The 16,528-nt window shown below is 41.4% G+C and overlaps 1 protein-coding gene across 2 annotated transcripts in view; it reads right to left on the bottom strand.

Moving 5' to 3' along the window:
* PIGU (phosphatidylinositol glycan anchor biosynthesis class U) overlaps positions 1-16,528 on the bottom strand; it is a 115,580-nt gene that overhangs the window by 4,121 nt on the left and 94,931 nt on the right. For both annotated transcript variants that reach the window (XM_029612636.1, XM_029612637.1), the window contains exon 12: positions 14,259-14,401. In XM_029612636.1, coding sequence (XP_029468496.1) covers positions 14,259-14,401 — 143 coding nt within the window. The remainder of the gene's footprint in view (positions 1-14,258; positions 14,402-16,528) is intronic.

Genomic DNA, 16,528 nt, shown 5'->3' with positions numbered 1-16,528 from the left:
AAGCTTGTTTCTAGAAATCAATAACATTTAAAACAGCCTAACTACATCCTTTTAGAGGTACAACATCCAGAATTGGACATAATATTCTATGCGATGTCTCTCCAACAATCTCTTTATAGGCAATATCTTGTTTTTTTTCTGCCGATTATGCCTCTCTCATGCACCCTAATATCCCTCTGGCTCTATCCACTGCCTTATCATACTGTTTTGCTATCCTGAGGTCCATCAGATACGATCAAGGTCTCGCTCCTGAAAGGATTTAATTACTTGTTTTCCAAATCCATGCTCAAGGCAAGTTACAATTCAGATAAACTAGGGAAGCTAACAAAATCAGCAGCACAGTAATAATGGGTGATTTCAGTTACCTCAGGACTGACTGGGTGAATGTCACATCAGGACGTGCTAGAGAGACAAGGTTCCTAGACAAAATAAATGACTGCTTCATAGAGCAGCTGGTACAAGAATCAACAAGAGGGGAAACTATTTTAGACCTAGTCCTTAAGTGTGATGGAGCCACCTGGCAATAATAACAACGATCAAATCTGATTTAATAACTGGAGGGAAGACACCAAAGAAGTCTACTGCAACAGCATTTAACTTGCAGAAGGGTGACTGATCAAATGAAGAAAATGGTTAGAAAAAAACAAACTTAAAGGAGCAGCTGCAAAAGTTAAGAATTTACATCAGGCATGGACATTGTTTATGTATTCCATGAATTAGAAAAGGTGGAAGGAAGGCTAAATGACTAACAGCATGATTAAAAAGTAAGGTGAGAGAGGCTATATTACCTAAAAACATCTTTCAGGAAATGGAAAAGGGATCCGAATGAAGAAACAAGAAACAGCATAAGCATTGGCAAGTGAGATGCAAAGCACTGATAAAGAAGGCAAAGAGAATGTGAAAAGAAGCTTGCAGTGGAGGCAAACACTCATAATAAATACCTTTTCAGGTACATTCAAAGTAAAATTTCTGTGAGGGAATCAGTTGGACCATTAGATGATTAAAGGGTAAAAGTGGGCACTTAGGGGTGACAAAGCCATATTAGAGAGATTAAATTAATTCTTTGTTTCAGTCTTCATATGGAAGAGAGCAACCCATGCCAGAAATTATATTCAAAGGTGATGATTCAGCAGAACTGAAACAAATCTCAGAGAACCTGGAAGATGTAACAGGGCAAACTGCCAAACTAAAGAGTAGCAAATCACCTGGACCAGATGGCATGCATCCCAAAGTGCTGAAAGAACTAAAAAAATGAAATTGCAGACCTCCTATTGGTAATTTATAAACTATCATTAAACTAGTCTATGGTACCTGAAGATTGGAGGGTTGCCTAATACTAATTTTTAAAAAAAGGATCAAGAGGTGACTCAGGAAGCTACAGACCAGTGAGACTGTCTGTGACATGCAAAGTGGTAGAGAGACCACCATAAAGAACAAAATTTCTGAACATACAGATAAGCATTGTTTAATGGGACAAAGCCAACATGGATTTAACCAAAGGAAGTCTTACATCACCAATCTGCTACACTTTATTTTGAGGGTGTAAATAAGCTTGTGGATAAAGGTGAGCCATTTGATATAATGTACCTAGATTTCCAGAAAGCTGTTGACAAAGTCCCTCATGAACGACTTCTTAAAAAATTAGTAAGTTATGGGATAGGAGGCAGTGTCCTATTGTGGACGGGAAACTGGTTAAAAGAGAAAACAGAGTAGGGCTAAATGGTCACTTTTCCCAATGGGGAAAGGTGAATAGTGAAGTGCCTCAGGGATCTGATCTGGCACCACAGCTTTTTTTATATATTTATAAATCACCTGGAAAAGGGAACGAGTGAGGTGATCAAATTTGCCAATGACACAAAATTATTTGAAGTTGTTAAAATGAAAAGATTGCAAGAAATTTCAAGAGGACCTTACAAAACTGGGAGACTGGGCATGCAAATGGAAAATTAAATTTGATGTGAACAAGTGCAACGTGATGTAATCCAAATTATGGCCACACAATGCAAAGTTCCACATTAAGAGTCATCATTCAGGAAAAGGATCTAAGCGTCATTACTGATGATATGTTGAAGTCTTCTGCTCAGTGTGCAGCAGCAGCAGCCAAGAAAGCAAACAGAATGCTAGGGATTATTAAGAAACTAATGTAGAATAAAACAGAGAATATCATAATGCCTCTGTATCACGCCATGGTGTGACCTCATCTTGAGTACTGTGTGCAGTTCTGGTCACATCTCAAAAAAAGACATAGCAGAATTAGAAAAGGTACAGAGAAGAGTGATAAAAAGGGGATGGAATAATTCCCTATGAGGAAAGGCTAAAGAAGTTAGGATTCCAGCCTGGGGAAGAGACGGCTGAGGGGAGATGTGATAGAGGTCTATAAAATAGTGTGTGTAGTGGAACGAGTAAATGTTAATTGGTTGTTTACTCTTTCAAAGAGTACAAAAACTAGGGGACACATAATAAAGTTACTAGGTAATAATTAAAAAATAAGAACATAAGAAATTGCCATGCTGGGTCAGACCAAAGGTCCATCAAGCCCAGCATCCTGTTTCCAACAGAGGCCAAAAACCAGGCCACAAGAACCTGGCAATTACCCAAACACTAAGAAGATCCTATGCTACTGATGCAATTAATAGCAGCGGCTATTCCCTAAGTAAACTTGATTAATAGCCATTAATGGACTTCTCCTCCAAGAACTTATCCAAACCTTTTTTGAACCCAGCTACACTAACTGCACTAACTACCTTCTCTGGCAACAAATTCCAGAGCTTTATTGTGCGTTGAGTGAAAAAGAATTTTCTCCGATTAGTCTTAAATGTGTTACTTGCTAACTTCATGGAATGCCCCCTAGTCCTTCTATTATTCGAAAGTGTAAATTCCATGCATAATTAAGCTTTCAAATTCATTGCCAGAGGATGTGGTGAAAGCTAGTTGTGTAGCTACATTTAAAAACGGTTTGGACAAGTTCCTAGAGGAAAAGTCCATAAACTGTTAAGGTGGAGTTGCAGAAATCTACTTCTTATCCCTGAGATAAGCAGTATGGAATCTACCTCCTGAAATCCTGCGAGGTACTTGTGATATGGATTGGCCACTGTTGGAAACAGGATACTGGGCTTGATGGTTCTTTGGCTGACCCAGTATGGCAAATCTTATATACCTCTCTATGCAGAAGTAGTTGCAAATGATCCCTACCCATCTCATCATATTTAGCAGGAAAAATTGATGAAATCAAGCTTTTACAGATTCCTTCTTAAGGTCAGCAGGCATTTATTTGTTGCTAGTGCCACCCAATGGATACTACAGTGCATTCATATGGCTGAAGGAGCCATAGTTTTAACACAGTTAACACCTCCAGTTTGTTGTTCTGTAATATAGCACAAGCCCCTCCATGCTAATTCCAATATATTTTACCAATCATTATTATTCTCTTGTATGAAACTTTTCAAAACCTCAAAGATAGCCTCTGATGTAGATAGGCATTGACTTGCAACATAGAAAGTCCTATGCATCTCATCATTGAATTCATACCTGATGAACGTGATAAGATTTGAAACTTTAGGGGAGTCATCCATACGCAAGGCCTAGTAACGATTTTCTAAATATTTTTGCCATTTGGTGCTTCTTCATTTAAGAACAGAATATATGAACTGCTACACTGAGTCAGACAAGGGTACATCAAGCCCAGTATCCTGTTTCTAATGGTGGCCATTATAGTTCACAGGTACTTGACTGCATCCCAAATAGTAGATCAATTCCATGCTGCTTACACCCATGGATTAGGAGTGGCTTTTTGCAAGTATACATGGTTAATAACAGTTCATGGATTTTTCTTCCAAGAACTTACACAAACTTTTTTTTTAAACCCAGCTATGCTAACTGCATTTGTCACAGCCTCCAGCAATGAATTCCAGAGCTGGTTTGTGTGAAAAAAATGTTTTCTGTTTTAAATGTGCTACCTAGTAACTTCATAGCACATCCCCTATTTTTATTTTCTGAAAGAGTAAAGAACCAATTTCCACTTTCCTGTTTCACTCTACTCATGATTTTATAGATCTCTCTCTCATCTCCTCTCAGCAGTTTCTTCTCCAAGCTGAAGATCCCTAGCCTTTCCTCACAGGGGAGCCGTTCCATTTCCTTTATCACTTTCTTCACCCTTTTCTGTACCATTTCTAGTGCTGCTATATCTTTTGAGAGATGCAATGACCAGAATTACACAGTATTCGAGGGGTGGCTACACCATAGAGTAATACAGAGACATGTTGTGTTATTCGCCATTCCTTTCCTAATTATTCCTAACATTTTATTTGCTTTTTGACCACTGCCACACACTGCATCGAGGATTTCAACATATTGTCCACAATGATGCTTAGATCTTCTTCCTGGGTGGTGACTCCTAAAACAGAACCTAACATCATGTAAGTAAAATTTGGATTATTTTTCCCTGTATCACTCGTCCACATTAAATTTCATGAGTCATTTGGATGCCCAGTTTTCCAGTCTTATGCTGCTCCTGCAATTTCTCACAATCTGTTTGTACTTTAAGAACCTGGAATAATTTTGTGTTATCTGCAAATCTGATCACCTATTTCTTTCTCCAGATCATTTATAAATAGATTAAAAAAAAAAAAAAAAAGCACCAGTCCATGTACAGATCATCCCTGGAGCATTCCACTATTTACCTCTCTCCCATTCCCACCATGCTAAACCTTCAGTGCTCCTCTCTCATCCAGCTCTCTCCCTCTTTTTCCTCTAGCCTAGGCTCAACACCCCATCCCAGCTACCCATCAGGTTAAAACCTTCAACACTCATATTCAAACTCTACCGGCTAACTCTCCTACTCCCCATCCCAGGATCAACACCCACCTCCCAGGACTCTCTCCACCCCAAACTCAAGACAGCTCTCAGTGCTCTCTTTCCCTTCCTCTCCCCCACCCCAGGCTCAAAACCCACTCCCCATGAGTCTCTCTTCCTACCTCACCCCGACTCCAGTTTCGATGCCCTATCCCCCATCTCTCTCTCAATTCCAGGCTCAATACCCATCTTCCATATCTCTGCATTCCTCTCCCCTACCCCAGACTCAATACTAGCCCTCCATCTCTCTTTTCCCTTCCTTTCCCCTACCCCAAATGCTCAGCCCCTATATCGCTCTCTCTTACTCTCCCCCATCCTAGACTCAACACCCATTCTCACCCTCCACACCCCACCAGGCCTCTCTCCACAAATTCTCCAGGCTCAAATTGCTCCCTTCTTGCATCTTAATTTCAAGTCTTCTGTTGGGGATGCTGTCCCTTTAAGCTTGCCAGCCTCAATGTCATCACTGCCCCCAAGCTGTGCAAGAGTAGAGGCTCCAGGACAGCTTTAAAAAAATAAGAGAAAACTCTGAAGGTGACCATCTCCCCGACTACCTTACTCTGGGTATAGGAGAGAGAACCAGCTACCAACACAGGCATCAGCAAAAATCTGGGCCCACGGTGGTGACTGTGAGAAGGGAGGAAAAGAAGAGACAGGAGGGGTGAGACTAAGAGACGACGAGAGAATGTAACAAGCTTGGAGAGATCAGCTGTGGATACATAGAGAGAGATATATGAAGAGAACAGAAATACTAAAGAAATGAGAGGAAGACAGGAGAAGAGGTTTTAAAAGAGGAGTTGCGTCGAGGGTGGTTAATGTGAAAATAAAGACAAGACAGGAAGGGAACTAACAGAAGACCAAAACCAAGAACAAGCAGAGCCAAAGGATAAAAATTAATCTACAAATAAAAACGTTGGAAAATTATTTTAAAATTTGGTAAAGATTTTTCTGCTAGTTAGGCTGGGTTCAAGAATGAGGGGATAGCTTGAACCCGTCCTTCTCCAGCCCGACAGTCACTGGGGTTAAACAAGATAGTTTCGTGGAATTACTTGGGGCAGACGTGTGCGGAGGTTGCGATGGCCTTCAATGCCAGGGGCTGAAAATCTCCCTCTTAAAAATTGCTCCTTCTCGGTAGCTTCAGTATTGGAGAGGAACTGCCATCAACGGGGCCTCTAATGATCAGCTCTGATGCTGAGAAAGTGCTCGGTAGGGTGGATTGGAGGTATTATGTTCTCCGGTCCAAGTTTTGGATTGGAAAGGAATTGTATGAGGGCAGTTGAAGCATTTTCTTCAGACCCCAGGGTGGTGGTGGTAACAAGTGGTAACTGCATCAGAAACAGCAAGGTGCTTGCCAGGATTGGCCTCTGCACCCTCTACTTTGACTTCTGCCCTTGGAACGCCTTCTGGTAAGAATTCAGGAGACTGAAGATATTAGGAGAATACAGATGGATACTGTGGAGTTCATGATTGCAGCATTTGCGGGGGGACGTATTGGTCCATCTTCTGGATCTGCACAGATAATTGTCTTACCTGATGCAGGAATTATTCCGCTTTGGGGCAGTACGGCAGGGAGATAACTTTCCAAAGAAGTGGTAATCACATTCGTTTAAATGGCATTGCTCTCACTTTGGAAGACATTCAAAGATACTGTTCAACAATTTGCACCAAGAGAATACGGATATAAATATGAAACGAATGAAATTTAAATGAGCTGGATCGCTGCTATGTTGACAACGTCAAAAGATTCCACATAAGGATGGGAGGGGTCTCTAGGTTGCACTAAATGCCCCGGGGGATTATGGGAGATCTCCTACATACATTTTTACGATGCTCTAGAGGGTTTCCTTTTTGGGAAGGTTTTCTGCAGGTGCTTAAGCAGTGCACAGGGTTATTTCTGCCTGCGAAGGGTGAAGTGCTTCTCCTGGAGCCCGTGTACAATTTTAGGGGTATACAAAAAGGCATTAAGCACTTTTTAGTATCGGCTCTGCAGGCAGCAGGGAAATGTTAACATGGTTAGGAGATGAGCCTCCAGCAGAGATGCAGAGCGAGCTAAAATGATTGATCTCACGCAGGGTGAGAAGTTGGATAAAAAAAATCTGCTCACTGTAAAGTGAATGACTGATAGGTGGAAATGTGGGAAAATATTTGTGAAGGTTTAGGTGAAGTTGCACAGAAACACCTGCTTAAGATGGGCTATTCAGTGATCCGGTAGAGATCTTTGCTCGTGCCTTACTGTGATTTGCACATTTAATGATTACACCTATTAGACTTGAGAAAGGGGGGGGTCTAAATAGGAAGGTATGAATGTGAGATGCTTGTATGGAGGGAGGAAGGGGAAGGGATGATGGCTCGAGTTTAAAAATGACTGAAAAATCTGCAACAGGCAAGATGGCATAATGTCACTGCAAGCTATTTTGGGGCTTGTTTATGATTTTGTGTTCAAGCATTTTGGCATGCTCAAGAAGGTTTGTAATTTGAATTATGTGCTGTTGTAAAATATACACATTTTGGAAAAAAAAACCCCCTCAAAGACTTGAGTACTGGATTTGAATCAGTTACACAAGGTCAATATGCCCTCGCTTACTGGTCACTTAAACGTTAAATTACAGCAGTGGCAGCTGCTCCCCCTGTCAGTTTTAGGGAAGATTAATCTGTTTAAAATAAATTTAGCTTTACTTTGTGTCTCCCAAGTATCTGTCCCCTATTCTGGAAAAAAGTGTTATATCAAGATTGGTTTTCTCATTTGAATATTTCTTTTGACTCTGGATATTTCATTTTTGTTTTCTGAAAGTAAGGATTGTCTTGCTTGCAATTGTTGAAAATTAATAAAGATAAAATTCAAATAAATAAATGTATTCCTGAAATGCTCTATGTACTACAGCTGTTGCCTCTACACCTCTTAAGAGAGGATTTGTCTAATTAACAGTATATTACCAATATTTTTCTGGGGGGGGGGGGCTGTAGGACAAGGATCCCTCTGAAAGCAATGGTCAGTGATTGGAACGGGGGGGGGGGGGCTATAGTATGGTTTGCATTATAGGAATACAGCTGGTTTTGATTTTGAAGAGAGTCTTGTGTGTTATGTGTTACGTGCTAGAACAGAGAAACTGCCATTGTGTCTTAATATTCCCTTTGAGCTATGCTTGGAGATTTTTATGTGGAAGTATGAGAAACAATCATTAGTATCTGTTCTGCCTATTCTGGAGATCTCTGATTTCATGCCTGGAGACCAAAGCAGAACTTTTCAATTATTGGTCAATAAGGGAACGAGGGTGCTTATTTATTTTATTTATTTATTTATTTTTAACTAGGAGGAGGATGGATGGACTCAACCTTTCAGATGCTAAAACAAAAATATAATTTAGACAATAAGGCTTCTTCACCTCTCTTCAAGTGATTCACCTGAACATTTGTTATCTCTCCTGCAGAAGGAAGGCAATTACCCTTCCGAAACATTGCAATGTCGGGTTTAAAAGAAAGGTTATCTCCTGAAAGTTTTGGACGACTCTGAAGTTACATCTCCCAGTACTTTTTTCATCACTCTAGCACATAATCAGGGGCATATTATGTTCGCTAAGTGCATCTTATGTTTACACCATGAATGACTGATGATTATAACTGTTAGCACATAGGGGGCTTCTTCAATTATCCCCCAGGTCTCAAAAGGGTACATAAAGCAGTGTTCCATGTGCTGGTACCTGTGCTAAACGTATGGATGGTCATTTAAAAAAAAAAGGAAACATTTAAAAATTAATTTTTTCATTACATAAGATATCTCTTCATTACATATCTGCATTGTGCCATGAAGTGAGATTTCTATTGTGGATAATTGGGAAGTCTCATTTTAGGGACTTGGAGAGATCCTGATACACCTTTTTGGCAATGAACTGTTTGGTTACATAACCTCATGCAAATGGAGAGTAAGACAGCAAGAGAATTGCCAAAAAAGAAAATGACCTTTTTTGGCAATATGAGAGGAATATATTAAAAGGCTGTCTCCTAGAACAAGAAGCGATGTTCTGAACCAGGGTTAATCTTACATGGGGAAACCACTGAAATATCCTCAGGTTTTAGGGGGAAGGGTATCAGGGGAGGTACTAATCATATATTAGACTGCAATTCTGGTTGATGCAGGGTGGGATCAGGATGGATGGGGTTTGAGTAAGAGCTATCTTCTGCTTCCTGAGATAGCACACTGTGTGAGGATTCGGTTAATGTCAAGATTCAGAACTTGCACGTGTTTATAGCTATGGGGTGTTTTCATGACAAGAGGGTGAGAAATGAAATACAGTAGTCAAAATTTTTGTAACAGCTTATAACAGGAGGAAAAGGATGTGCATTAATATTGACTTATTTAGGGCACCCTGACTGTAAACCCCCTGGGACTAGGAAAATACCTAAAGCACCTGATGTGCCGAAAGGCAGAATATAAATAAAATAAAGAATCAATACACACCAGGGATTGGGTTTTGTGTATTTGAAATTTCAATAAAAAGTTAAATATAAATATATATTAAAAAACATTGGTTTCAGTACATATCCCTAGGGCCTCCACTATAAGAAACATATTGTATTCAGTCTTACTTTTCGGTTCCTATTCTTCAGCCAGTTACCAATCCACAATATGACATTGTCACCTATCCTATGATTTTTTAATTTCCTGAAGAATCTCTTGTGAAGGACTTTGTCAAATCCCCTTCTAAAAATCCAGATACAATATATCAGATTGAATCATCCTTGTCAATATTGTTTGTTAACCTCTTTAAAAAAAAAAAAAAAAAAAGAATAGATTTATAAGACAAGATTTCTCTTTGTAACATTCATGCTGGCTCTGCCTCATTAATCAGTGTTTAACCTGATGGCCATCAATTTTGTTCTTTAGAATAGTTTCTACCATTTTGCCCAGCACCGATGTTGGACTTATCAGTCTGTGCTTTCCCAGATCGCCCCAGGAGCACTTTTTAAAAATGAGCATTACTATTAGCCACCCCTCCAATCCTCATGTGATTTGAATGAGAAATCAGAGATCGCTAGTAATCTCAACCTGCTTTTTTAGTTTTCAGAAAGAGAAAAAATGATTGGTACTTTGAGAGCTTCCCTAGCACTTCTTATGGTCACCAGCCCTCCCCTTGTCCATGCCACTTGCTCTGGACATTTAAATACGAGCTGCCCAGTGGTGTAGACGACTCACTATGGTTTATTTTCTTTTTTTTGCTGGAGAGAGGAGGCGATTTGTGTTGGAGTTCAGCACCCTCAATCATTTGGAAAAGCTGGCTCGTATGCTTACAGAACTAGCGAAAAGTGCCTGGCATTGCTTGGGTAGTCTGCTCTATAACACAGTCCGTCTGCCTGCTATCCAACGTAAACGCATACTGTGATTCACTGAGTAAAACCTGAGCAGCTATTAAAAGTTTACTGCCATTAAAATTTTCAATACTAAAGTTACTGAAAAAGCCATAGAAATCACAGATTTATTGGCAATATCAGATCTTTATAGAGGGGAAAACAAAACATTTTGGGATGGAATAAACAGGGAGAGGAAAAAATGGAAACTTCGGTATGTGTTTAAAACTGTCTTCTTAAATAGTAAAATATTTGGCATATATTTCTCCAGTATCTTAAAATCATTAGTATTGCTTCTGAAGACTACTACAGTCATAATGACTATTTTAAGAGCTATGTATGTTTCAGCAGGGATAGTGGCACAATGGTCAGATTCCTCCTTTACTACCACTGCCACCAGTTTTTTCTACTCCTCCTACTCTTCTAATCCTTTCCCTCACACATCCCTTTCACTTCCCTCATCCCTATTGCTTTTCCTATCCTTAACCCTGTCCATTACTTCTTCCTTAGAATCTGTCCCCTGCCTCATCTCTTCCCCCCCCCCCCAACCCAGTATCTTCCCACTGCCTCTTACCTCCCCATCCCAAGCATCCGTCCCCCTGCAGCCCCCAGCATTCTGATCGCTGCCCCTCTCTTGTAACCTAAGTGCATGGCAGGAGCTCATACTGTGGCTGCCAACCACGGTATAAGTCAGTACCAACATGACAAACATTTCCAAAATTCATGGACTGGCACTTCCCAGCTGCTGATCTCGTGCATTGTAAGATTAGTGCAGTGTCCCAGTGTGTTTGAAAAATAAAGACCCAGTCTTGAGACTGAACTAACATTTATTAACTCATATTGTGCAGCTTACAGTTAAGGTAGTTGATGTCTTACTTTCTTAGTCTATGTGTGGAGCCTGAACCTTTGATCCCTGGCTGCATCGCTGTGCTGTCCCCAAAAGCAGGGGTGGAACAGAAGCAGAACTGAACTTGTAGGAAGCACAAATCTTTGTTTCTCAAGGGCTTTACAATCACTTGCTGGAAAGGTTAGATTGTAAGCCCTCTGGGAATAGGGAAATATCTACAGTATCTGAATGTAAACCAATGTGATATCTCAGATCAAATGTCAGTATATAATAAATAAAGTGCTGGCATGCAGTTTCCGCACATACAATACACAGTGGTCAGCAGCCACGGGACAGGATCCTACCACTTTGCCTGACAAGTCCAACATGGCAGCAGTACAGCAGTCTGCGCAGCCAGGTTTGTTGGATGCATGGCTGCTGACAAACCTCACGGGGAACACTTGACAGGACACCACCACAAGAAAAGATTGACTGCTAGGAGTTGGCCTCCTGCTGGATCAATCATGAAGCAGGCTAAAAACAAACATATGACAGGGTCTTAGAATGTGTCTCATTTCCCCTTTGAGCTTACGTTGTGCTAGGACAAAAAACTGGGCATAGGATTGAGACTGGGCTCTTATTTGTACAACAAACATGCCACTAAGGTGCCAGGAGCTGCAAGCTCTAACTGCAGGGATGGAGTTGCTGCAGTAACAGTTTGTGTTTTAAAATGAACAATTCCTGCATTGCAGGGAGTGTTCTACTCATGCAGATCCAGCAACTTCAGGTTAACTCGTCTGGGGAACTGAGAGATGCTAGAGATGTGAAAGACACGAAGCAGAGCGCCTGGAATTGCCTGACATTGGGAAGCAGCGGGAAATGGGAGAGACCAGGAAGTAGCTGGATGCTTTGTTCAGCCAATCCAGGATGAGGAAAAAGAAATTGCACCTTTTTCTTGTTTGAATTTTCCTAGGAGAGCAGAAAGCAAGGAGAAGAGAGAGAGAGAGAGAGAGGAGCAGCAAAGCAGTCTGCAGCTGAGAGAGAGAGAGAGAGAGAGAGAGAGAGATGGAGCAGCGTAGCAACTCAGCAGCCTACAGCAGAGCTTGGGAAAATATCAGGCAGTCCCAGTAGAAGAGAGGCTGGGAAGCAAAGTCAGAGGAAGACAAAACTGGGGAGCAGAGCGCTCAGCTGGAGAGGCAAACAGGATGTGGAAGCTGGGGACTGGATGGCTAGATTATCACTGTAAGTGATCTTCATTGATCCCAGATGAAGATATAAGTGAACAGAGAGTAAGGAGGATGCTCCTGGAGAAAAGGTATTTCTTTTTCCCCTTTCATCATCTGAGGGGGAGGACAGAGCAGAAAAAGATAAAATACAAATGTAGGCAGTCAACAGACTGATGGAGACAAGCAGCAGAAGGGAACAGATTGCTTGTACTTGGAGGGGATCTGCACAGAGCACAGTGTTGGGAGGACCCTTCAATATACAGCTAGAACTGACAGACTTCCAGATCCAACACCATTTTTCTGCTTTGATTCATCTGCCTGCATCTGTAGCATCAGAGGCGCGTGTACTTTTTTAAGATCTACCTCAGCGAGTTTAAGGACCGGAACAGCTGTTTTGGTATTAATACTCCAATACTGATGCGACATTCTTTACCCACTCCACTCCCCCCTATGGGGTAGAGATGGTTTCTCTTTTTTTCTTTCTGTGGGTTTCTCCCTTGGCATGCAGTTTGACTGCTTTACCTTGGGGGGGACCACTACCGGCAGAACACTGACCCAATCAAGGAACAAAGCATAAATGAAGAGTTGTACAAATCAGATTTAGAAGTGAGTAAAGGAGTTGTGTTCTTAAAATTATTAACAGAATAATTTCTCAGAAAATTAAAGCAGAATTTTGCAGATGTCCAGAACACGATGCTTGTAAAAACAGTAAGGAAATGATGAAAGCTCCGATTGGTTCTTATAATCCTGGTGCCATTTTGAAATTTCTATAAGAAATTTAAGTTAGTGTGATTTGTTTACCTCACAGAAACAGTTTTAACCAGGATTTTTGTCATTTGTTTAACAGTTACGACAATATATCGTCTCAGTCTACGGCTCTTTTATGTCCAGTTTTGTAACATTGCTTTTGATATAATGAGCATCAGATTTCTTCCTAATTGTTGAAGCAAAAATATTCAGTAGGACAGTCATCAGCAGAGTAATTAGAGGAAAGTAACCCTGATAATTTTAGCCAAATATTCAGCTAAGGTATCCTGGATAAAATCATCAGGTAATCTTGATGCTCCTTGGCTTATACAATATTTGGAGGGAGGGGGGAATCTGTGAGGCTGGCAGGGGCCCAATTTCTCTTTCTTCCTCTCTGTCCAAGTGAAGATAAAATATGTCAGGGCCATAGCAGCCCCTTCACCTATTAAAAAAAAAAAATGCCCCTCATTCACCCCCGAATCCCCTAAAATCTTCCATTACGTCTGCAGGAGGAGAAGAAAAAAAAAAAGCTCTTAACTCCTTTCCATGACACACAATTGTCATGCTGGGGGGGGGGGGGGCTGCCTGATCCACATCTCTCCTCGCACCTCATGCCTTTACAAATGTCCCCCTCCCCCCCACACACACATCTTCCTCTCTCCTGCCGGAAGGTAAAACAATCAGTGGTGTCAACACTCCCCCCCTCCCACCACCCGAAGTGACAACCACTGTGCAACCCCCCCAGACTTCCTCGCCCCACTTCCAAGTCATCCCACATGAACAGGAAGCAAAGCCTAGCCGGAAGGACACAAACTGTGGTCCTTTTACCTGGAGGGCTGACAGGAAGTGCTAATACACCTCCTTCCCCTTACTCTGCACCACGTAACATCGCCTAAGTTCAAGCACGCACCCGCTCACAAAGCCAGAGATCATAAATAAAACCATGTTTGTCCTGCCCAGTTCTTTTTTTAAAGCATGAATATTTATGAAGTACCAGGCCAGAGTAGCCTGGATGGCTTAGGGGATCCAAAACCAGATCCTCAGCACAGCAGCCTGAGCCATGGGGCCAACACTACCTATTATTATCAATTAGTATTTTCTTGCAGTCACGCCAGTATGGAGCTCAGACGTAAAAGAAGGGCTAGGCGCCTTGCTTTAACAGGGCTGAAACTAGAAGCACTTTGAAAGCAAGACACAGCACAGCAGCTCAGAGTACATTTTCCTTGGAACCAAGGCAAGTTTGAGCTTCATCTCTCAGCACTAACCTGTCCTACATTGAAGGACAGTGTGATTGCATAGTAGAAGTTAGAATTGGCACTTCCTGCATAAATCCAAAGATGCCAGAGGACAGGAAACAGCAGGGAGCATACAACCAGCACACAGGATACGATAAAGATGTTTCGCAGGACTGGAAAAGAGAAAAAAAAAACAAAACAGATTATTCTTGTGTTAAAAAGGTAGTTTTCGGACAGCCTGCATAGTTGTAAATTGTACGGGTGGTTTTAAAGCACCTACTTTCCCCTCAGTTTTCAAAAGGGAAAAAATGTGGGTTTAGGTAAGTTCTTGGGGGAAGAGTCCATAAACGATTATTAGCCAAGCAGACTGCTTACCCCTGGGAATGAGCAATAAGACACACATCTGCTCTCTGGGACCTGCTGGGCACTTGCAACCCAGATTGGCCACTGTCAGAAGCAGGAATGCTGGGCTCAAGAGACCTATGGTCTGACCCACCTCTTATGTTCCTTTTGAAAATCTGGGTTAAACCGCCCGCATGCTCTGCGCAGGCAGCTGAGAAAGGGAAAGCAGCATGTCTACTTTTGAAAATGTTGCATACACAAGCTATTTTCCTCCCCAACCTAAACACACACACAAAGGAACGCCCATTTTTAACAAGGATGAACATATGCATCTTGTGAAATCCATGCATGCTTTTAGCCACAGTGAGGGAGGACAATTTTGTCAGCCCAGTTTACCCAGGAAAATCGCCATTTACCTGCAAAAATGGCTTTTAAAAATTTCCCCTCTAATTACCTGACCATAACAGATACAGCCTGCAACTCATCCAATATGAAAGAAAATGCCTGAGTTTTGTTATGGGTCAACATGCTGGGAGGGCTGACAGGATGTGCTAATACACCTTCTTCCTTTTTAATCTGTACAATGTAACATCTCCTCAGTTCAAGCACGCACCTGCTCACATAAGATTTCAATATTTTAATTCTAACAAAGGTAGTATTATTCCCATTATGTGGAGAATCAAGGAAGGGTGTTAAGCTCACAAACTGGATGTGTTTCAATTATCAGCCAACTGGTAAAACCTGACAGCGTACAGTGCAATTTAAAAAAAAATATGGGGGCTTGTACAATCTTCTATGCCCACAGACTACCTCCACCTTTCATGTCTGCAAAGACATTAATGTGCGACTCTCCCCTGGATCAGCTTTTTTTTTTTTTTTTTTAATTAAAAAAAAAATTAAAAAAATTAAAATTAATTTTAAATTAAAAAAAAAATTAAAAAAAAAAAAAAGAAAGAAAAAGATAAGGGACTCCAAGTCCCATGAAACATGGTTCAGTTTTTCAGAAATTAAAAAAAAAAAAGATACATATACAAAGTTACTCATATCAGAAACTGGACTGTTTACAATTCACTGGTAAGAACGCTGTGAGAAAGCCCTGCGGCATGCAAAGGGATTTTCTCTAAGACTTAAGTTACACCAGCTGCCATGTACTTGTGAGGAAAAGGCTACCACCAAGCCAATAAGAATACTGGACTGGATTTCTCGTGTGTGATAAATGTAATTGTTTATAAATCCATGTCAAAGAAAGCAACTCAATTTCCTGGAAATCCCTGCACTTCCCATCACATGGTGTGATGGAGCATGCGAGTAGAACCTGAAAAGAAAATCGTTCCTGTAGTACCACGGATCCGTCCAGACTCCTGGACTTCTGTCTCTAGCAGATGGAGACAGAAGTTTACAAAACAAAACTCCGCCTTATCTAGGCTGGTGCCACCTACAGTCCCGGCAGTATTACTTAATGTCAAAGCAGAATGGAGCACAAAACACCCAAACTATATACAGTAACCTAACAACTTCAACCGGCTCAATAAATCCCCAAATGGGAACAGAACCCGTGCTATCGATAACTGTACATACAGAATTGACCTGTGAAGGAAAGAAAAACACGCAGTACGGACTCTCCCTTTCCTTGGCAGAACCGATGGGCGGGACTCTGGACTGATCCGTGGTACTACAGGAATGAAAATTATCAGGTAAGAATCAAATTTTCTTTTCCCTATACGTACCTGGATCAGTCCAGACTCCTGGGATGTACCAGAGCTGTCATTAAATGGGATGGGATCCGGAGAGGCCCACTCTGAGCACCCCTTCTCCAAATCCATAGTTTCCTGGAGCCCTAACATCCAGACGATAATGTCTGGCAAAGGTATGTAAGGACTTCCACGTAGCCACCCTGCAAATCTCCTCTGGAGATATTTGTTGGCATTCCGCCCAGGATGCGGCCTGAGATCGTGTAG

Source organism: Rhinatrema bivittatum, chromosome 8 (assembly GCF_901001135.1).
Source record: "Rhinatrema bivittatum chromosome 8, aRhiBiv1.1, whole genome shotgun sequence".
NCBI lineage: Eukaryota > Metazoa > Chordata > Amphibia > Gymnophiona > Rhinatrematidae > Rhinatrema > Rhinatrema bivittatum.
This window is presented reverse-complemented; position numbering and strand designations above follow the sequence as displayed.